General features: G+C 39.8%; 1 protein-coding gene across 1 annotated transcript in view; it reads right to left on the minus strand.

Moving 5' to 3' along the window:
* Positions 1-23,582, minus strand: part of CCDC88A (coiled-coil domain containing 88A) — a 145,313-nt gene that overhangs the window by 70,117 nt on the left and 51,614 nt on the right. Inside the window, 6 exon segments of the mRNA XM_015426940.1 lie at positions 2,912-3,081; positions 3,686-3,826; positions 5,218-5,301; positions 7,635-7,693; positions 8,496-8,565; positions 17,343-17,451. Of these exon segments, the coding sequence (XP_015282426.1) occupies positions 2,912-3,081; positions 3,686-3,826; positions 5,218-5,301; positions 7,635-7,693; positions 8,496-8,565; positions 17,343-17,451 (633 nt within the window).

Raw genomic sequence — 23,582 nt, forward strand, 5'->3', positions numbered from 1 at the left:
GAATAATTTTCTCAGTCAGAATGGACATCCACAATAGCATGCTGCACATCAATCAATGGTCTTGGATTTGTCTGGGTTCCTTTGATAAGAGGGTGAGTCAAAATAATGGGTGGTGGTTGCTGTTTGTTTCTACAAGCATTGTCCATGTGATGACGAGGAACTGGACAGAGTATATATAGCATCAGAGAGAGAACTGAGGAAGGAGATGCTCCCCCTCTACTCACATGATACACAGAGAGGAGAAAGCATTGTTAGCTTGTAGTTGCTTGGTCTCGATACAGCCATGCCTGGGCTGAAGCAGCTACCAGGCAGAGAGTTTTAGCAGGCTGGGAAGGGGATGCCCCTCTATTCCCTTTTCCAGTGAGCACACACATAGTCGTAAATTCTACAAATGTGATTTATTGACTTGAAGGTCTATCCACATTTCCATTGCAGGGAAGTTTTCTCACTCCTTTCTCACTCCTGGTTCCCTCACATAGCTGTGTGCCATTGGGTCTGCCTGCAGTGTTGCACTTGCCTAGCTTCTTAGTCCTCTTCCTCCTCCCAATTCCTGACTGCAGCCATCCTTAAATCTACCCAAGGAGTTACTTCCCACCTGGCAGCCCAGGGAGGGGTCCATGCCAATGCCTCTCTCCTTGGCTCCGCAAACTAAAAGGAACTCCCTCCCCAGATAGGGCCACCCTTGCACCTAATAGTCAACTGTGGCCCAATCGGAAACCTTTGTGTCAGACCTATGCAATTAGCTTGTTTCGGCCATCCCCATTACCCGGCCACATCCTCCTGGAACCAAATCAGTCCAACTGGCCCCTTGCGCCACAGAGCTCCTCACACTCCATCACTTTCTCTAGAATTTTTCATAGTTGGCCTATGTATGGAACAGTTCCCATGTGGGGAATACAGAGACTACAAAGATGAACTCTAATACACTGACTAGCAATGTATCTTAAATTACAAAAGTAGAAATGTATCTTAAATTACAAAGGTCCTTAAATCAAAAGTATGGCCTCTTGTGTATAGTGATTTGTTCTTTGAATTCTATATCTATTTTATTAAATGCAAAATAAATTATTACTTGCAATAGTAAGTTATTTTCATATCTTAATTGATCAAAATATATCTAACATTTTATGGCTAGCAAGGATCTGTTTACAAATAAGTTTCTTACACATGGTAAAAATGCTAAATGTTCTCAGTGATGACTATACTTCCAACTGCATGCTTCAGCTGAATTACAAAAGGAATTGTCTTTAATTATACAGAATGTACCAGTGTTCACTGTTCAGGCTATTAACTGTCAGTCAAATTAATAACAGCAATTTGCATTAATTTTCCTTGTGCAGCTGTTTACAGAATATCTTGGGTAGGCTCATTTCAAAAGACACATAATAATCCAGTCATCAGAAAATAAGATCTATTTCTTCTATTGTATTACAGTACTCATGATGACTAAAATGTATTACTTTGAGTGCAGAGCTAGGGCGGAGAGGGAACTGATTAAAGATAACAATTAACTTTGCCAGTTTCAAAATGACCCAGTCAAAACTCTCCTACAAAAGTACATTGTTCTTAGTATTTTTATAGATACAGGTTATACTGTAAATGTTCCCCCTGTCTCACCATATGCTAAAGAAGACTGCTGGAAGTCGGGCAGTGAAAAGCAAATTGGAACGACCCCTATGATTGAAGGCAAGAATTTAAGCGGAACAGTCCTGGAAAAAGGAGAAGGGACTTTGTTTTGAGATGGCCAGTTCCTGATACAGCAAGATGGTGCCACAGGGAAGAAGAAAGAGGAAAACAGCAATGGAAGAGAAAACAAGATTGTGTAATATCTACTGAGGGAGACTTATTGTTAATTTGCTTTTAATGGTGGAGGGAAAATAATGGTTAAATGAGATGCCATTGTTCTCTGTAATTTGTGTCTAAGTTAAATAGCGATTCTCCTGGACTACTCTTCATATAGTCAGATTTGTTGGGATGTTTTTACAAGCTACGATGATGATTGATCACTCTCAATGTTAAAGAAAGCTTTTTATTATTGTTAAGCAATTTTTTTACAAACTGTATGTGACCTCCAACCCTTGGGTTTTTAGTGGGTTTTCTTTTCTTTCTCCTATAGTGTGTATATTCCCTCCCTAATTTCATTGTAGTTTTTAGTAAATGCAAATAAAAAATCCCCTACGGGGGGCCATAAAAAAAAGAAGACGACTGCTGGAGCTCTAACTCTATCATAGTCCAAAGCAAGATCAGTCATGAAAAACATATCAATGGGTCAAGATGAAGCCATTATATATAACTGGTAGGAGTAATTTTGCTGATTCCCTCTTTTCACTGTAGACCTCCACTTAACTCCTCCCACAGAATCAACTGACTCCAGGGGGAGGGGAGGGGAGCAAAATATTAGAAAGCTCCTTTCTGTCAAGACTGCGGCACTCACATAGAACAGTATCAAAGCTAAAGTCTACCAACCAGTAAGCTGAAGTAGTTTTGCCAAATGCATGCTTCGTTGAGAAATAGATACTAACACCAAATTTCTGTAACATTTTTGCTTGTTTTAAATGGCACAGTGCATTGTTTTTAACACAACAGGCATGGAGGAAGAAAGAACAAGAAGACAGTAAGAGCTCATCATTATTAGGGTACAGTGCAGTAGTAATGAACTGCCAAATAATAAGGTGCACAATTTCTACTCTAGTTGTATTTCCTGAGCTATGAGGCACACCAGACACATTAATTAACTCTCAGGACTTATATAAATGTTTGTATATTATATCGCTAACCCTACATGATCAAGCAAAACTATATCTCCTGTTTCTTCTAGAATGTCTTCTCTTCAGAGGCATAATCCTGTAGCTCCTCCATCCTGTAATAGCCCAATTTTCTGGAATAACCATGGAGCCCTTTGTATACTTACAGCTCTTGTCTAAGTCTTCTGATCTTTGCTTTGGCATCTGCTAGCTCCACTGATAAATGCTGTCTGCTTTCAGTACGTTTCATGCCCGGAGATCCACAAGGTGATTGTGCCGCTGATGCATGAGGTAGAAAATGGAGAGAGTCTCGTTCTTCAGACAGCTCTATGATAGTCTAAGGAATAATAGATTTTTTTATAGGAGCATATGAATAGGTATGCCTTAGTAAGAAAATGTAGTTTATCACAGATACGTGAAACAAACTAGTATGAACTCAAAGAGCATCCTAACATCTGGGCACAATTTCACTGAAAGAGCTACCAGTCATCTGTGCTACAGAAATTCCTAGGATAATTTAATCTGAATTGCTTACTGGCTCAATTACTTCATGAATTTGCATGAACTAATCTGTAAAGTTCTTGTCTTGTTTTGAGTTCATCTGATGTGCACAGATTTTAATCTACTAATCTCAAATCCCACACTGACCTCACAGACACCCTATTATCTTAATGACAAGAAAAGTGACAGTCATATTTTTGTAGCTTACTGATCTTTTCACCTATCAACTATTCTCAGTGTTATGGCACAGATTATTTTTAAAGCACGAAACATCATGAAAACTGTAGGAAGTTTAATGAAATTCAGTGTTTTGATTGTACCTCCTATTCCACCAAAACCTACAAATCAGAAACATCAACATTTCCAGCTGCATTGTTGGTACATTAGTTCCTTCTAAAATTCCTAAACAATAGATCTGAAAGACTGGTAAAAATACATACCTCAGAATGCTCATCTCTTTCATCTATAAGTCTTTTTAAATGCAATGCCATATTTTTTAGGAGGGGCTCAATATACTCTTGTGACAGAGCACCATCTTCCATCCACTGCAGATCAAAAACATTTTCCTGATTATGTGTCACCTGAAGGAAACAGAATCAATGCAAAATGAAAATTTAGGTATTTAAACAGTAAACTACAAAATACACACTTATGTACTGTAACCTGCACATTGCTAGGAGGTACACATTTATTCGCCTCCTTGTTGACAGCTGATTTGAACAGTCAGGGGGAGAGGCAATCTCAGTGAGCAAACTACCCTGGAATTACTAAAAGGGAATGTACTAGCAAATTGAGGTATTCACAAGCTACCTAGCCACACTTGTTGTTAATTACACTTTTATGGCAATGCCTGGTTATATAACAAGGGAAAGCTGTGAAAAACACAGTAATAAAGATCTCTAATAGGGAATATATGCAAACCAATTCTATGCATGTTTACTCAGAAGCACTCATACTTGCTCCACAGTAGTAAACAGAGGATTTCAGAATATTCCTTTGTGTGGAGTCACTAAAGGCTTATATACACTATGAGTTTATTACAAGCCAGTGCTAAGTGAAAATTTATTACATCCATAGAGGACATACTTCATCTATAGCACACCAAGTACATCTGGGAAATAATGTTAGTATTACCATAACTAATTTTCACAATGCATTCTGCACAACATTCAAAATAAGCAAATGTTCCTGGGAAACATTTAATCGGAAATGGCACCACCTTGTTACTGATATGTCACAAAGGTTCTGAAACTGTTTGGTGATATGTTATGGCCTATTGGCCTTTCCCCCTGCTTTCTGCACAGGAGAAGCTCATGTTCCCAAGCAGGTTAATGTTCTACTTGGTTTGTAGAGTTTATTCATTTCTGTCATTCTGTGGTAATTGTATAAATCTGCAGGTTGAGTCTGTGGTCATGCATCAAGGGGGTTTAAATTTTAAAACATCAGACTACATTTTCAAATATTCAAAGTGGCTGATAATCACAATCAGAAAATTGATGGGTATAGTTAAAATATAAAAATACACTGTAACAATAATAAAACAAAAGTATCAGATACATTTTCCAGACAACTCTACAGTGAGCCCAAGACTGAACAGAATAAAAAGATTTTTCATCCTCCCACCACCAAAAAGGGTTTCATTTATTTCTGATCCCAATTTCTTCATATGTTTGGGCGGGCCACCAGGAGAACATGTTGGCTTGCCCACATCTCATTTAATAGGGTATTAGTCATCTTGAATGATGTACTTAAATATGAGATTATTTTAGTTGGTTTGCTAGTCTATTGGTCTGTTTGGAATTACCCAAGCATTTACATCTCACAATGGGGATAACCAAATCAATGAATTGCTTCAAATTCATTATATGTTACATGATCATATACTACTTTGTAAATACCATTCATATTCTTCAGAACCAAAGCAGATCAAACACGGTTTCTTCCAAAATTCTTTTGAGTAAGTAAGATTTACCTCTTGTATGTGGGCAGCAACAGCTGCTCTTATATCAAAGTCTAAACTCTGTATTCTTTCAATGAATTCTTCTTTCTTCTGACACTAAAACATACATATTAACCAGAAGTCACTCTATTGTAAAAATACTTAAAATCTTTCTTTCAAACACATATTCCTGTTTACAGAAATAATTAACTATCATGAAGCAGCTTGAAACAAAACCTATCAGCTGTCTAGATAGCTGATAAATTATTCAAAAATGTATAATTTTAAAAAATTATCCCTTAAAAGATTTTACAGAACTATAAGAATTTTCATTCCTGTACAAGAAGATCAAGTTAAATTTCCATTTCTGTTGTGAAAATGTAGTTCCAAACTCACCCCTTCAGCTTCTTTCTATTCTTCCCTTAAAATTGACCTATCTTAAGAGCTGATGAGGCTCTGTATTTATAGACTTAATGCCTTCTGAATGCCATCTGTCAGAGGAAAGTTGCCCACTGTGTTCCTAACTGTTAGAAAAACAACCTCACAATACAAAAGTCAGTCAGTGATTAGACCAAAATGTCAAAGCAATTGCTTACAACTGCAATGTACCCCATTTTTATTAGATTAATTTTAATTGTAGTTAACCTGCTCTATTTTTTTCTACACGCTAAAACCTTCCTTTTCTTTTTACTAATATCAAACTTTATGTCTGCTGACCTAAGACCATGAAATCTCTGTTAGGTGATAAAGAGAAGTTGCCAGTCTCATTCTCTGATACGTCACCTGCATTAACAGCCTAAGTGCACATTACAAAGTCCTTTGGTCATGTCCAAGTCAGCCATGAGGATTTTCAGACTTGAGCTGTAAGTTCCATACAGAGAATTAATTTTCAAAGCACACAGAGACCTGATTCATATTGCGACTGTGACATGTGGAGAAAGATGGGTTATGCCTCCCCCCCCTTCTGGTGCCATTTTCATGAGCTGAAATGGCCCAGGGGATGATATTTGACATTGGGGAAACCTGAGTGTATGCCATCAGTACACCAGGAACCCAAAGCAGGGTAAACAATGCCCCAAAAGTCAATTTCAGGTCAGGAAAATGGAATGGAGGCGAGATATACGCCTCCTCTTTCCACATGCCATGATCCCAATCCAAACAGAGCTCACTTGAACCTGGAAACTGAGTTACTATTGGGGAATTTGAAAGCCACATGTGATTGAAAGTCCTCTTGGTAGACCTAGAGAGAATCCAAGGACCTTATAATGTGCAGCAATGCCAAGTGTTAAAGTTTTCTGGAGGAATTTCTTTTGTCCAGCCAAACTATTCTCAAAGTATGTAGCTTATAACATTCTTCAAACAAAGTTTTATTCCATAAAAGTTTAAATAAAGTTTGGTTAGTCTTTAAGATGTTACAAGACTCCTGTTTATTTCAGCCATTTAGAGAGTGTTCAATTCAAAGTTACCTGCTTTTGTATGAGGTTTTACTCTTTTTTTGCAGAGATGTTATGTAATTGCCTAGTTAGCTAAGGAGCCTCCATATTTCAAAGAGGCTGAGAGCTCTGTAGGTCTTCAAGTTGTTGGGAGGTAAGAAATTGGGGCATTTTTTCTGGGCCCTTTGGAAATTTTCAAGTGTGTCCTTGCCAACATGGCTTGACTTACTTCTTCACTCTGAGAAAGCACATAGCCAAAACCATCTTGGAAATGCTTGAACAAAGAATCTGCAACTACATATAAGTTTTAGTGATCTGTCTGGATTTCAGATCAGACACTAATCAGTGTCTTTTCATACTTTGCATCATTTTCAGAGGTTTCCTGCTCACAACCTTTTAATTTTCATTTTTAAAAATAAATTGTTTAGCATTGTTATAATACTGAAACTTTGGGATGTTTCAAACTCACCTAGCCTCAGCACACTCCAACAACATTGCTTAATTTGTTCCTCAAATAATACTGGAAATCTTTTACTCTTTATACAATAACAGATGTCTTCAGCAGCATAATAATTGTTTGAACACACACACACACACACACACACACACACACGGGTTCTATAGCTTTGGAACCTTTAGGCATCCTAACCTTTGCTTCCACTTGTGCCCCCCTTTGTTTGATGCAAAGATGGTCATTGATCTGCCATGAAATATTTTTGGTTACCTGAAAGATTCTGCACGAGCAGAAGCTCTTAGTACCGGAAGAATATACTTGGCAGCAAAGGACTATCCCACAATGGGGGAAAAGAGCATAGCATTGTAAGCAGAAGCAAGGCTTAGGATCATGAATTAGACTCCTGGAGACAGCTCAGGTTTAGAAGAGGTTTAGAAGAGGTGAGCCTAGAAGGAGTGTCACCAGAGGCCTATTTTACACAGTAACTAGAAACAGGACAACTATCCCCAAAAGGAAGTCTATCCAACTGAGCATCATGAATAGCTGTGTAAGTTAAATCTTACCTGAACTGCACAGCCAAGCAGGAGTAGAAGTAGCTTTTTAACTTCTTCAGTACCTTGTTCTAAAAATATTTTAAAAATGGTGTACATTTTTTGATAAGTTGTAAACATTCCTATTCTTTACATGTCCCCTCACCTTGATATCTTTTTCACTGGCACTAGATTAACCTGGATTCATAAGATATACCCATCAATTGTATATGTAAAATTATCAGCTCTGTGCGTAAAAAGTTTTAAGAGTCTGATATTTGGATCATTTCTTTTAAGCTATTTTATCTTTTACTAATGTATACACCATAATAAATATTTGTATGTTTATAATAACTTGTTTTGTTAGCTTGACTGTCATATATCACAGCCATATCTTGGGTTGAGTCCCCCCTTTTTTCTCATTTTTTTCCACAGAAAGTGAAGACAAGGCAGTGGCAACTTAAAATAATGATTGGCATCCATTAATCTGAAGTAACTATGCAGAACATTGGTGCACTCAACAGGAGGCCCTTCTCTGTTTTTATAAAAACTGACATCTCCAGTGTTTTTCCTAACTCAACCAAAAAGCTTTCCAAAAATCAAATCATGCCTCAATATTTCTCCTTTTCTTTTACAGCCTTCATTTTTGTCCAACCCCACAAAAGCAATCGATGCACAACTGAGTAAGACTGTCCCGCAGAAAAGATTACAATTCCATTATATGTAACAAAAACGAGGAAAGCAGATGATTAATGATGCTAGAGAACTTCATCTGCCCACTGTTATCTAGACTTTTGCTGGATGATTAGTTCTTGAACAAGTTCAACCCCCCTCCTGGATCATTTAGAAGTCATGGTATTACTACAGCTGATTTAAATCAAGTAAGAGACTTACCTGAAAAAGGGTTCTTGCCAATTATTAAGACATTTGGCAAAGCCATCATAATCAACTGCTGCAAAGTCTCCTGTGGAAACAGAAACTAAATATTTACAAAAGCCATGGGAATGGTGGCATTCAACAAATTACTAAAAATCTAAATAGTTTTAAATAATAGTAATTTAAACTCACTTTGTATTTTTAAAAAACCTGGTATTGATGGGATTAGTAAAATACAATGAATATCACACACAACACACATAATGTAAGACAAAGGTGAGCCCATGTACTCCACACACCATTCAACACAAAGGGTTGGGAAGAATTTACAAGTTAGGGGGAAGAGACAGAATGAAGCACTGATTTACAGTGAGTGGGAGGATATTCCCACCACCACCAGCCTTTGCATCAATAGTGAACATGGTGCAGTGGTTAGAGTGTCAGTCTAGGATCTGTCAGATCCAGGTTCAAATCCCCGCTTTGCCATGGAAACTTGCTGGGTGACCGTGGGCCAGTCTCAAGCTCTTAGCTTAACCGAGCCCACAGGGTTGTTGTGAAGATAAAATGGAGGCGAGGAGAATGATGTAAGCCACTTTGGGTGCCCACTGAAGAGAACGGTGGTGTGTGAATGAAGTAAATAAACAAATGGTTTGCAAAGTATCCAGTAGACTTCATTGTCTGAACATAAGAACATAAGACACACCAATGTTGGATCAGGCCAAAGGCCCATCCAGTCCAACACTCTGTGTCACACAGTGGCCAGAAATACCAGGTGCCATCAGGAGGTCTACCAGTGGGGCCAGGACATTAGAAGCCCTCCCACTGTTGATTCCATGGAACAAAACTCAGACACATTTGATATTGGTCCTCCCCACTTTACTATGCAGAGGCAGACAAATCAGCAGCAGGGCTGATTCTGAAACAGAACAGTGTCATTTCATGTTGGAAGCCATTTGTGCAAAACAAGTCTCCCCAAGACGTTTAGGCTGTTTTCAGCCATCACAGGGAACAAATGCTCACAATGAAAATAAACGTTTTTCTGGCATTCTGGAAACCAGCCACATAACGTAGGGAGCCACTTCACACCAATTATTTCCCATATGTATACAGTTCCCTGTTTTGGCAGCAGTCTCACAGATAATATATTATCTGATGTGGCACAGAATTTCCTCATCATATACCCTCACTGAACTGGGGAGTCTAAATTTCATCAAATTTCCACTTTTTGTTTCCACTATCTTTTGTGCAACTTCTTGTTCCTCTGCATTTTATAGAATTACAATTGTAATATATTATGAGATTATGTTCCTGTTGGAAAAGGGTGAAAGGAAGAGCCATCGATACAAGTTGACAGTAGAGCAAGTACCCAATCTTTGTGGAATTTAACCCCTACTGTGTCAGCAACAGAGTATGGGAAAGCAACTGCATGAAAATAAGGAAAAGAAAAATATATTTAAGGACCTAATTTTCCAGGAGGTATTAATCAACTATTCTTGTATTTACAGGACCCAAAGAATACAAGCAGTAAAACAGATTTTTTTTTTTGTCAGGAAACATTCTTTCTCAAGCATGCACTGAAGTGGGAGGCTGTGTACACCCACTAACTTTCTCAAAGATGTGAAATATCTTTGCTCAAAAATGACCAGCCTCATAGTGCCACACACAAGGACCATCTAGCTGATGCTCAATAAATATGAAAAATGCACATTAACAGTTTCAGTCTGCGCAGAAGATTGACACAATAAAAACAGCATTCACTGATTGAATATGAAGCTAGTAACTTAGAAAATGTGCTAAAGCTATGTGTTTGATTATAAAAATAATTTCTTAAATTTAGTATGAAGATTTAGAAATACAGGCAGTGACATGCAAAGAATAATGGGCCATAATACTACACTGAAATCTAGAGATACAGTCCAAAAGATGACTATACCAATTGATTGGTATGTATTAGCTGTTGACGAAAAATATCCTTTTTTAGGAAACAGAAGTACACTACTATAAATATTCTACAAATAGTCTGACAGAAGTTACTCTGTTCAACCATGATGGATGTAATCAGTGAAAATCCCCAGTCTAGACAGCACCTAATTCTTTAAAGTTGATTTGTATTCTCTCGTAAACATCTGGAAATCTATCACAGCAGATGTACACATAAAAACTGACAATGAGATGCTAAGTTTTTCTACACAACAGAGATTTTGAAATATATTGAATATAAATACCCAATTTTATTAATGTTTTATGTGATTAAAAATCAAATATAGGTTGCCCCCTTTTCTTCCAGCTGTTCAACTTAAACATTCTGATAGTTTAATGGAAAGCCCACTGCCACTTCAAGCATAACATTCCACCAATATAAAACAAAATACAATTACAAATTTTAAAACTGAATGGAATCTAAAGATTCTTATACAATTAACTGACTTTAATATACTTCTGTTAGTGCACATGAGGTATTGATACTTACTCAGGGGTCGTTTCGTAGAAAAAGAGCTAGGGGAACTCATTAGCATAGCTCATTAGCATATGCCACACCACCTGACATCACCGGAAGTGTGTCATAAGGCCACACACCCCGCCCCCAACGGTCCTGGCCGCCAGCCTTGCAGCTCCACTGCCGAGCCCTATGAGGGGCCCGGCGGTGGACCTGCAAGGCCGGCGGGAGTGCAAGGAAGCCCCACGAAGGCCCTCCCTGGCCCCAGGCAGGCAGGGGTGGGGAGAGGCAGGGAGGAAGCAACTTACCCTCCCTCTTCTCCTGCCTCCTCCTGGCTGAATGAGGGCCGGAAGCGGGGCGGCCGGAAGCTGGGGGCGGGGCTTTGTCATGTGCCCAGCCCCCCGTACCTCACCCGGGGGAACTGCGATCCCCCGCGATCCCCCCCGAAATGACCTCTGTACTTACTACATCTTTCTCGGGACAATCTGTCTAGACCAACCTACTTTGAATAGGTTGAAAGATGCTGCCTAGGTATTTTATTACTGAAGAAAAAGAAGCAAAATTGTGCTATTACCAATGCCATGCAGAGGGGAAATGGCTACACCAACTAACAGCTACCATTCATCCCTCAGAAGTGTCACAACTGTGAGAAAAGCATATGCCACACTATATGAAGCCACAGTGTGGCAATAAAAGTCCCCCCCAGGCCTCCCACCAGTTGGAGAGTCTGGCTTTCTCAACATTTATTTATTTATTTATTATTTATTATTCATATTTCTATCCCGCCCTCCCCGAAGGCTCAGGGCGGCTTACAGGGCATATTGCCGAATAAAACAGTAAAACAGTACAAAATATTAAATTACAACCCCATTAAAACAGATTTTGGTGCTTCTCTCAGCTAATTTCCAATCTCCAAATTACAATTTCTAAAAGCAAGATGGCCACCCCCTAACCGTCCCGTTCTCACCCATAGTGCAGCGATTATGAGGCCTAGGTGTACGTGCCCCCGTCCTGATGTCCATATATGGGGGTAGATGGTAAACTAGTGCGATGGTAGTACACTAGTGGTTGCGGCTCCTATTCAAAAGCCTGGCGGAAGAGCTCCGTCTTGCAGGCCCTGCGGAACTGTGCTAGGTCCCGCAGAGCCCTGATCTCCTCTGGGAGCTTGTTCCACCAGATAGGAGCCGCCACCGAGAACGCCCTATTCCTGGTCATGGTAAGTCTGATAGAACGGGGGCCTGGAACATCCAGTAGATGTTGTTTCCCCGACCGTAGTGCCCTTGGGGGAACATGTGGGGCAAGGCGGTCCCTTAGGTAGGCTGGTCCCTGGCCATATAGGGCTTTAAAGGTAATGACCAGCACTTTGAAGCGAACCTGGTAAGGTACTGGCAACCAGTGCAGCGCTTTCAGCACAGGCTGGATGTGATCTCGTCTAGGAAGATCCATCAATAGCCGGGCTGCAGCATTCTGCACTAGTTGCAGCTTCTGAATTTGCGACAAAGGCAGCCCCATGTAGAGAGCGTTACAGTAGTCTAGCCTCGAGGTAACCGTCGCATGGATCACTGTGGCTAGGTCATCCCAGTCAAGGAAGGGGACCAACTGCCGCACCAGCCGAAGATGGTAAAATGCCGACTTGGCAGTGGCTGCTACCTGGGCCTCCATTGTTGTGCAGTCACCCCCTTCCAGGTTTTCTCCTGCCTTACCACATGTTTTATAAAACCTGAAAGACTGCATGCAAAGCAGGTTTGTTCACTGTATGGATGAGGAGCTGTGGATTTTTTGACCTCCCCTCCAACATAGATGCCATTTTCTTGTTCTCCCCTCATGCCTGTCATTTCCCCCACCCCTGCTAATGGAGGACTTTCCCCCTAGGTTTACTGGTGCTGGACAGGTGGAAGCTTGCCTGGCCTTGCCTCCCCAGGTCCCTGCCTGACTCCCAATGCCTCAGGGAGTGAAAGAAGAAAAATTGTGGCATTCCAGCAGAGTGGATGAGGAGAGAGTGGGGGGGCAGTTGGAAGGACAGCAGCCCTAGGTTTTTTTTTTAAGAAGTAGTTATATCTCTATAGAAATCTGCCACTATAGTGATGGAATGAATATCATTTTGTAAAGTCAAAAAGCTCTTCATCAGCAGGGAGAAGCATAATGACAGGAACAAGGGGAGAATGAAGAAAAACACAATCTCCCCCATGCAGATGCTCCATTGCTGTTGTGACTGTGAGAGCTCCACAAGGACATAATCTTCATGAGGAAGCAGCCTGGGTGTCATCACTCATTTATGATTGTGCAATGGTTACTGGAACTGATTCAGGAGTCTACAGCTCAGCTATCTACAACCAGGCACCATTCAGATGATGAGATATGAAGCAACTGAAGGCCATAACCTTAAAACTAGGGGCACCATATCAGCATTCCAAGAGCAACATTCTGGGCCAGATGAAAGTAAACCAATGGAAATTAATATCAGACATAGGTGATTATGATTGGTAGCCCCTTGAACAAAGAATTTTTTGCATGCTTAACTGACTCCTGATTTTCTGGGCAGTCAATCCATAAGCATTGGAATCGGTTTGGTCACAGTTCCTCCGCATTTCTGCCCTCCCCCTGCACTTTCACAATTATGAAGTCATTTTATTTTTTCCCACATAATCAGGATTTCCAGGGGAGGGTGCTGTCATCATTGGTGTTGTCAAAGAACGCCCTGTCTTTATTTTTGCATGTGCTGATATTTATATACCATTGTAATGATAGGTTTACCCAATTCTCTGAATTCCCAGCTTTCATTTATTTTGGAAAAGTAATTCTTTAGCCCCTTCCCTCATGAAGATATAAGGAAAAAAGCATATATCAACAAGGCAAGGGAATAGAGCCTTACTCTTTCAATGAAAGCTGGGAACTCAGAGGATCTGCTAAGCCTATCACTGTAATAGTATATCAATATACTGATATTATAGTGCCTTTTTAATGTAAACTAAACCACTTGTCTTCAGGTGAAGAACTGGAGTGGTTCAACCACTGAAAAGTGGGTTGGAGGTGAGTGGGAGCTGGTGGGACAAAGAAAAGTGATGCCAAGAGAGAGGGACTGAGGGAACAAAATTCAGGGGACCCAAGTCAGCGGGAGGGCACCTGAAGCCAGCATCATGCTGCTAATGCAGTTCTGACTGCAGCCACTAGGGGTGCAGGGAAGGCACAGAACAGTAAAAAGTGCTCAGAGTCTGCTAACTATGCCTTTTAGTAAAGTTTACTTGGAGGCTAAGGGAAACTGTTTGCTGATCAGATCCTGTATCATAGCAGTACCACTTTCTCAGAAGCAATTCTACACTGAATACTAGGGATGGGCACAAACCAGCTCATGAGCCAAAATTCGGCACGAACTTGGGCCAGTTCGGAGACCCTGAACCAATGCTTGGGGAAGATGCCTTCCCCAAACATTTACCGAACTTTTGTTTGGGTCAGCTGTTCAGGGCCATTTAAACATAACAGCTGAGCGGTGCAGGTCCACAGGTGAAATGGCTGCTAGCAGATGGGTGAAATGGCTGCCAACCATTTCAACCTAAAAGCGGGGTGGGTGGACCCATCAGCTGTTAGGTTTAAATGGCTGCCAGCCATTAAATCCTAACAGCTGATGGGTGCTCCTGCCCTGCTGTTAGGTTGAAATGGCTGTAAGCGATTAAACCTGTCAGCTTCACTCCCCCCTCAAAATGAGGGGAAGTGAAAGGGATATGTTAAACGGATACCAGACATGTAAGTCTTCCTGGGCAATCCCCCCACCCCTTTCTTGGTTTGGGTGGGGGCCTTTTGGCTCAGGTTGGGGTTCAGTTCGGGGACCACCCCAAACCAAATTTTTTAGGTCCATGCCCATCCCTACTTCATCAGAACTAACTGAAATAAATATACCATCACACCTCTCAGCAGTGTAATACACACAAAATTAAAAGTGTCCTCCAAGACAAATCATGGATAAACCATGTTTTGGGGCCACTGATTTAATGGTGAATAGTCTCAGATAAAGGAATAAGTAATAACATAATCCACCTATACAGTGTGAGGCAGGGAAGATTATAGAATTGAATGAAGACTGAATAAAGAATGAGAATAATGCTGTTGCTTATTCCAGCATTCCCTTCAACCCTAGTGAAACTGTATTGTGTACGGCTGACACTATACTCTGCTGGCACTGGTTTCAGTCTGCTAGACCTCAATCCCAACCTATCTCTTTTATCTGTTCTCTCTAAACTACCACCGCAAGCTACAAACAGAGATGCAGCAGCTTGACAGCCTGAACCTCTCTTCAAAAATCAGTCCAACCTCCCTGTTTTAGCCTTCATGGGCAGAAGGTACAAAAACTTGGAAATTTTATTTGGTAGAGATATTCCCAACTATGCAAGTGCTCTTTTTCCTTGATAAGAATGAATCAAGGCAGAAGGCTTTTTGTGGGTGCACAGGCCAAATGACTCCAATTTCAAAGAAAAAGAATTTTGTCTTTTAAGTATATAAATGACCATAGATACAGGAGTGAGAAGGTACAACTCAACCACACAATAGTACAGCATCTGAGCATGGAAAAAGCAAATAGGATTAAACACATTCTTCTCTTCCTAAAATCAAATATCTCTGATGCTGAAAAGATGGGGCAGCCTTTCTTACTGGTGCCAGGTCACAGGGGGACCTGATTGCTCTCTTTAAGTATTTGAACGGCTGTCACTTAGAGGAAGACAGGGAGCTGTTCCTGTTGGTAGCAGAGGATAGGACTTGCAATAATGGGTTTAAATTAAGGGCAGGAAGGTATCGGCTGGAAAAACTTTTTCACAGTTAAGAGTTGTGCAACAATGGAATCAGCTGCCTAGGGAGGTAGTGAGCTCCTCCTCACTGGCAGTCTTTAAGCAATTGCTGGACAAACACTTGTCAGGGATGCTCAACGATCCTGCACTGAGCAGGGGGTTGGACTAGATGGCCTGTATGGCCCAACTCAGTGTGATTCTAAGATTCTATTTACTAAAATGCAAAACTAAACTTTTTTCTAGGTATGTTATCCGAAAAGAGAGTATTAAATGTGTATAAATTTGGTTATGTCCAGTACTTAAAACACACACAAACAAACACACACACACTTTGTGTGTAACATTGGGGGGGGATATCTTACATTCAGGGTAGTTTTAGTTTTACATTACACAGCAGTTGCGTATCTTAGAGATACTTGGATGAGGTGTCATTTCATCACAGAGGGAGGTAAAAATGTATTACACAGACAAGAGAGAAATATTACACATTACCCTGGAATCTTTCGAACAAAGGCAGTATATGCACATGAAAAGTATCATACGAAAAAATAAGGAACAAGCTATAATTTAGACAAACCCAAAGATGATTAGAGGACCAAACACCGCTATAGTATTTTGAAAAGAAAGATAAGTGTGTACACAGCACAAACTGATTTTGAATCCACTTCATGCTGATATTAAATTACATGCCTAAAAACTGCTGCTGTCTCACCTGTCACTTCAAAAGACAGAAAGACAAAGGGAAGAGAGTAGGAGATGGTAGTACAAATATAATACTGACAATTAATTGATCAATCTCCGTTAAACAATCACAAGTGAGCGTGGGCCACAGAACCACATGCACCCTCCTCCCTTCCACCAGCATCAAATGTAAATTAAATGCAAACCTTGATTAGTCCAAGATAACATTTAATTGCAACAAAAATTAGGCCTGGAAGGAGAAATCTGCAGAAATGTGGTGATTGAGAGAAGACGTGGTCAACTGCCAATGATTTAACAATTCAGTGTAAAATCTTGCTCACACTTATAATCAATCATTAGTCACTCTAAGTAGTTTTTTCCTCGTGTCTAATCATTGTCCTTTTAGATGGCCAAATAGACACATAATATAGATTAGCAATAATCCATAATATGGACACATCATAATAAAGTTTAGTTGCACAATATTCAAATATCTTCAGCCCCCTCTAATATATAATTAAAAGACAAATCATACGCCACATTACGCCTGTTTTAAAAGGACTTGGAACAAACTGGACTTTCTTCCTTGATAATATCAAACCAGGTTTATTCTCGTGTTCACTCACTCACTCACTCACTCCATTCATGTGCAGGATGGAGATTTAATAATATCTGCGTGAAATACTGGATCTATTCTTAATTTGTTGTGATGTTCAACACAAACATTTAACAAAAGTGGAACTTGTCTATTGCCCACAAACTAAAGCAGGATTACACTGGGAAGTAGGTGTAGAAGCATGAGAATACACCTAACTCAAGATGGCTCTCCTTGTGATATTCAAATACAGTCTGTATCTCAAAGAATTCTCAAATTAGCCATTGTAGACAATTTTAACTGAAAATAATTTTTAATGTTAACATGATTTTTAATGTTTAGTGTTAAAAATGGGAGAGAATGCAATCACTTACCTGATAGTATGATTTAATCTGCCTCACCAAAATAGACAGATTTTGAATTCTCAGTGATGCATCATTGTTGACTTTCTTATTTACTCTCTGACTGGTAGCTTTGGGATTGCTGAAATTAAAAAAAAAAAGTAAATGAAACAAAAAAGTGGATTTAGCAGAGGAAACTTCTGACTCAGTCATGGACAAAGTCCAGATCTCTACCTTAGCCATAAGTTTGCAGTGCAGCAAAATACTATGAAAATGCTTACTGTGCTACTCATCATATGATTAAAGAACCATTGCTTTAAATACACGTAAAATGTTAAGCTCTGCATCTGTTTTGTGTTGCTCTGAATGTTTTTAAGCCGGAAACAGAAGTTAAAAACAGATCTAACCTGAAAAGATACTTTGTATAGAAAATGTAGAGTAGGATCTCAGTAAGAAAGACACATGGGAAGACATTGGGGTCATATTAAAGGTGCTTTGTTACCACCCATTAGCAGCAATTTTACAATATTGACAACTGATTCAAAACTGCATATTTACAAACCTAGACACAAACAACCACATACAAGTTCATGTTATTTCTACAATACACCATGCTGCAATTAAACTTAACAAATTCTACCCAATAATCTACTGGTTAACAACAGAATGTATTGGAAAGCTGGAGAAATGAGATAATTTGTTTGATTCTCTATTTTTTTTAATTATGTTATTTATAGGCTGACTTTCTCACTGGGACTCAAAGCAGATAAGCCAGTACAATCAACAGAATGGGACAACCAACAAACAGTGCAATATGACTTGGATTAAAAAATCTAGAACCATCCAGAAATCTGAAACAGAACAGATGCAAAGCATAAGTATTAACATGACATGTTAAATTATGCTAAAAATAACATACAGCATCAGAAGAGAACTAAACACAGTAGAACATAGTCCCAAACTCCTTACCCAAGCATCTTTCAGAACCATATTGTTGTAGTACAGCCCTGTTACCCGTGTAAAAATGCCCTGTTGAATAATTCAGTTTTGCATAATTTTTGGAAAGCCAATAGGGGTGTGAAGTAGGGGTGAGCACTCAATATACACCGAGCTAAATAAATACCTGAAAAATACCTTATCGGTATTTTTCCAGTATTTATTCAGCAGAATACAGATTGGAGAATCTGATTCGGCTACTGAAATAGCTGCACCCGAATAAAAGCCGATATTACTTGGCTTTTATTTGGGCACGGCTAGAAGGCATTTAAAGAGACTGCAGCCTCTTTAAATGCCTTCTAGTCGTGCCCAAATAAAAGCAGACACTGCTTTTTACTTATGAATGCTGTGGCAACACAATCAAAGAAGGAAATTTTTGGACCACAAGTTTATAATCACTGGGCTAGTGATTGCACTTTAAAGGTCTTATGTGCATATTTACCTTGTGCCTGGTGATTTTACTTTTGAACAATTTACTTTATGGTCCTCATTGAATCTATACTTTGTATATATTTCTGATTGTGTTTATGTGAAAATAATTATTAACCATCTTGCCACATATGTATGACCTCTGAGGAAGGCCTATTTGGCCGAAACGCGTAAGGTCAACTTTGTAAGCTCTTGATATTGTTATATTTTATATACATTGGTTGTAAATGGGCCTCTATATATGTTTTAAAATTTGTTATTATTATTAATAAATACATGTACCTCTTTTTATCTTTTATGGAAAGGTTTTAATATTGGCCCTCCTTTTCACTAACCTTTGCTTGGTTTTGGAGTTCATTATTAGGTTCAGTGTTTTTTCCGCCTTGGTTTCTGCTTGCAGTCTCTTTAAATGCCTTTTTTTTCCTCCATTGGTTTCAATGGAGAATGGGGGCACTTTCTTTGGAGGCCCACAGAATTGGACCCCCTGGTCCAATCTTTTTAAAACTTGGAGGAGGGCTGAAAAGAGGCACCAGCAGCTATGTTGCAAATCTGGTGCCTCTGCCTCAAAAAACAGCTCCCCAGAGCCCCAAATACCCTCAAATTAATTCTCCATTACACCCTATGGGAATGGTGTCGAACTCATTTATTACAAGGGACAGATCTGACATAAATATCACTTTGTTGGGCCATGTGTGCGATAAAATGTAACACAAGATACCAGGAATATAAACTTTATAAAGATGATTTCAGATGCCAAATGGCAATAGTAGACGTGATTGGATTAGGTGTGATATGCAGAGGGGTGGAGATATCAGCATTGGTGTGATATGCAGAGGCGTGGAGATATCAACATTGGTAATGAGACAGGAAACCTAGGTCTCAATTTGGTACAGAAGGATTCCGTCCAGGAGGATGCAAAGAATAAATGGAAATAAGTCTGAAGAAGTGAGCAGTGACTCACAGAAGCACATACCCTACTACAATATTGTTAGTCTTTAAAGGTGCTACTGGACTCTTACTCTTTCTATCACTACTAGAAACCATAACATTCAAAAACTAGTGGGGGAACATTTTAAACTTCCAGAACATTCAGTTACTGACCTAAGAGTAGCAGTTCTCTGACAAAGGAATTTCAAGTTTTTCACATTTATATCCCGCCCTCCCCAATGGGCTCAGGGCGGTTAACACTGGCAAGGTAATTAACCATGCCATAGTAAAAACATATAATACATAGTAAGCTTAAGACATAAAATACATAGTAATAAAACATCTGACACTTAAAAACAACGGTGCTCAATCAATACTAATGTCATGAATCCAAGATGGAATCCACACAGTTCCAGGTGATACTTCCCATGATGTTTGTGCCCAATGGCGACGGCTGTAAGATCTTCTTTGCAATTGCCAGGTTCTTCCTCAGGGCCTCGTCAATGTGTCCTTCAGGAGCCCGTGACGTTGATGGTATAATGGGGCTCCTACTCAAAAGCCTGGTGGAAGAGCTCCGTCTTGCAGGCCCTGTGGAACTGCATAAGGTCTCACAGGGCCCGGATCTCCCCTGGGAGCTCATTCCACCAGGTAGGAGTCGCCACCGAAAAAGCCCTGGCCCTGGTCACAGCTAATTTGATGTCCTTGGGGCCTGGGATGGCCAACAAATTTTGGCCCCCCGACCGTAATGCTCTTGGGGGAACATATGGGGGAAGGTGGTCCCTCAGGTAGGCTGGACCATGGCCATATAGGGCTTTATAGGTAAGAACCAGCATTTTGAAGCGGATCCGGTACGCTATTGGCATGAAACTCAAGACAATGCAAACTCCTGGACTGAACTGAGACCTAGGTATCTTCTCTCATTACCAATGCCTGCTCTTGTCTTTTGGCATCTGAAATCACTTCACTCTCCAAGATCTAAGGACAGATGGACTCACATTCCAGCTGTATCTGAGGAAGTGAGCAGTGGTTCATGAAAGGTCATGCCCTACCACAAATGTTGTTAGTCATTAAGGTGCTGCTGTACTCTTCCTCCCTTTCACTAATAAGGAATGCAAGCTGTGCTAGGTTTATCCCCCCCCATCTTTTAAGAAAAGGAAAGGGGGATCTTTCCAAATGCCATGGGATGGTCTCTCTCTCTCTCTCTCTCATACCTGGAATAAAACGTTTTCTGGGTCTAAACACAGGACTCCCCCCCCCTCCATACCTGGAATAAAACATTTTTGGGTCTAAACACAGGAATCCCCACACACACCCCTAGAATAAAACATTTTTGGGTCAATTTTCCTCTTACTTGAAGGTTTATAGCTGTCCCACCCTGTTACATTATTATAGTTTGATGCTGACTCAGCCCAGGGACTTCAGGGAAGAGTCAAGATCACCTCCTTAACTTATACTTCTGAAAATGGCACATGAGGGGATTTTGAAAGTTCAAAAATAAACAAAATATTTTATTCAACGTAGAGGAGGGAAAGGAAATGTGAGGCATTAATCCTTCACAGTTCATCACATGCTTATACAGTGCTTATGAGCTTTTAAAGCACAGTCTGTCACACATACATACAGCCACTTTTTGATTTTGCCCATCTGCAAGCTGGCACCTGCAGAAGTCCTTCACTGATTAGTAGCAGAATGTATTTGAAAGATGCAGAGACAAATAGCTTAACTGTCTAATAAAACTCTTAAGGACAGCTACTTTATTTCAACGTCATATAAATATCTTTTTTTTTAAAGGTGGGTAGCCGTGTTAGTCTGAAGCAACAGAACAAAGTTTGAGTCCTGTGAGTTTATGAGAGGCTGTTATGATCTGCTCCACAGTCTGTGAGAATCTTTCTACTTCAGCATTAACCATGCTGTTAGGTACAATGATCCCACCTCCAGATGGTGAACAGGGCCTAAGGAGAGCATCCCTTGTAGACAATATTATGTACCACCCTCTGGCTAGCATCCACAGTATGGGGAACCATACTTTTCTGGGCCAGGAAGACGCATTATGCTAATCATCCCTTATCTGCTGTTATCTTTGAAATTACTCTGTCCAGGATTCCAAATGTAGGAAAAACATAAAAAAGATGGCATCTTTTTGTTGTCTGCTGATGCAACGAAGTCTACCTCGGGAATCCCCATTCTTTGAAAACTGGGGCCAGGTAGTCCTCTGATACAGACCACTCTTGATCTGTGTTTACGTCTCTGCTCAGGCTGTCTGCTAAGGTGTTGTCTAGACCAGCTATATAAACAGCTGTCAGCTGCACCCTGTGTCTTACTGCCCATTGCCAGATGAGTGTGGCCTCTCTGCACAGGTGGAGGGATCCTGTGCCTCCCTGTTTGTTCAGGTAGAACTTTGCCGTTACATTCTTTATTGCTACCAGAACATGTGATCTCTGTAAAAGAAGTGAGAGGAAGTTTGATGGCCCTCAACTCTAACAAATTAATGTAAAAGCTGGACTTTTTCTTAGTCCATGAACCCTTCACCTTTAATCCTTGACAATGGGCCTCCCACCCTGTGAAGGAAGCATCTGTGAATAAATGTATGTCATGGGATTGGACACCTAGAGGGACCCCTTTGAGGAGGTTCTTTGAGACAGAACACTAGACCAGAGATTTTCAGGATATCAATTTTGTAATGGCCTCATACGTAAACATACATATGGCACCACCACCACGGTCAAAGCCGTATAGTCCAAGAGTCTTTGAATGCATTTGGCTGACTGGTATCTGTTGGGTAACAACTTCTTTACAAGGTCCAGCATAGTTTTGGCCCTTGGAAAGGGCAAGTATGCCTTTCCTTCTATGGTGTTCAGGGATGTTCCGATGAAATTATAGATTGGACAGGAGTCAGGTGGGACTAGTCCCAGTTTACAAGGAAGCCCAGGGACTGTATTGTGTCTAGGGCAAATTTTAAACTCACAGCCACTTTGTCTGAGAAGTTGTCTACAAAGAGCCAGTCATCCAGCTAAAGATACGCTGTACATTTTAACCGTAAGTAAGCAATTATTTTATCCAAAGGATGTATTATACCAAAACTTAAATTAGAGAGTGCTTACACTTAGAGATGTGAAGGCCCGGGAAAAAAACAGAAAAATTCTGGAAAATATTTGAACACCTTGTCTTAAAATATTTTATTCATCATGTTAAAATAAAATGTTCCATAATCCATTTTTTTCTTTTCTTTTCTTTTTTCAATTTTTCCAATTTTTTGGAAAGAAACAAAAAAGGCTTCAGGAAAAAAACAGGGGGGGAAACTTTCCCCCCCAAATTGTTCTGTTTTTTCCCTTCCTTTAGGAGGTGCTATTGTCAGAAGAAAATAAAAAGGTTTCAGTTTTGTTTTTGCATGTGGGTGGGTATTCTGTTTGTAATAATTGTTTGGATATACTATATTTTTTAAATGCTAGTTGTGATAATTTCATGCCAAGTAAAAATGTCCATAGTCATATTTTATGTTCCTAAAGTAACAGAATGACTTTCAATCTAGAAAAGACAAAAGAAATGGTAATGTAGCATTTTTTTCAATTTTTCCGAAAATTTCCATTTCCCCCCGAAAAAAACTGGGGGAAAAACAGGTTTTTTCCAAGCTTCAAAATTTCCGGAAATTTTACATCTCTACTTACAATACAACAATACCATGGTTTGAATACTTGCAAGTAGCTGATCTAATAACACATAATAAATTTAAGTTTGCCATACAAGCATCACTCTCTGACTTTGAAAAGATGCTCTATCATGATACCAATTAAAGGTATGATATCGAAAATTTATAGCATGTTGTATAATAAAAATTCTAGAAAACTACATAAGTATCAAGTAGCATGGCATAAAGATCTTCATTATGATCTTACAGAAGATCAATGGTCATCTATATGGAAT

This window comes from Gekko japonicus, unplaced genomic scaffold (assembly GCF_001447785.1).
Source record: "Gekko japonicus isolate JY-2015 unplaced genomic scaffold, Gekko_japonicus_V1.1 scaffold141, whole genome shotgun sequence".
Classification (NCBI taxonomy): domain Eukaryota; kingdom Metazoa; phylum Chordata; class Lepidosauria; order Squamata; family Gekkonidae; genus Gekko; species Gekko japonicus.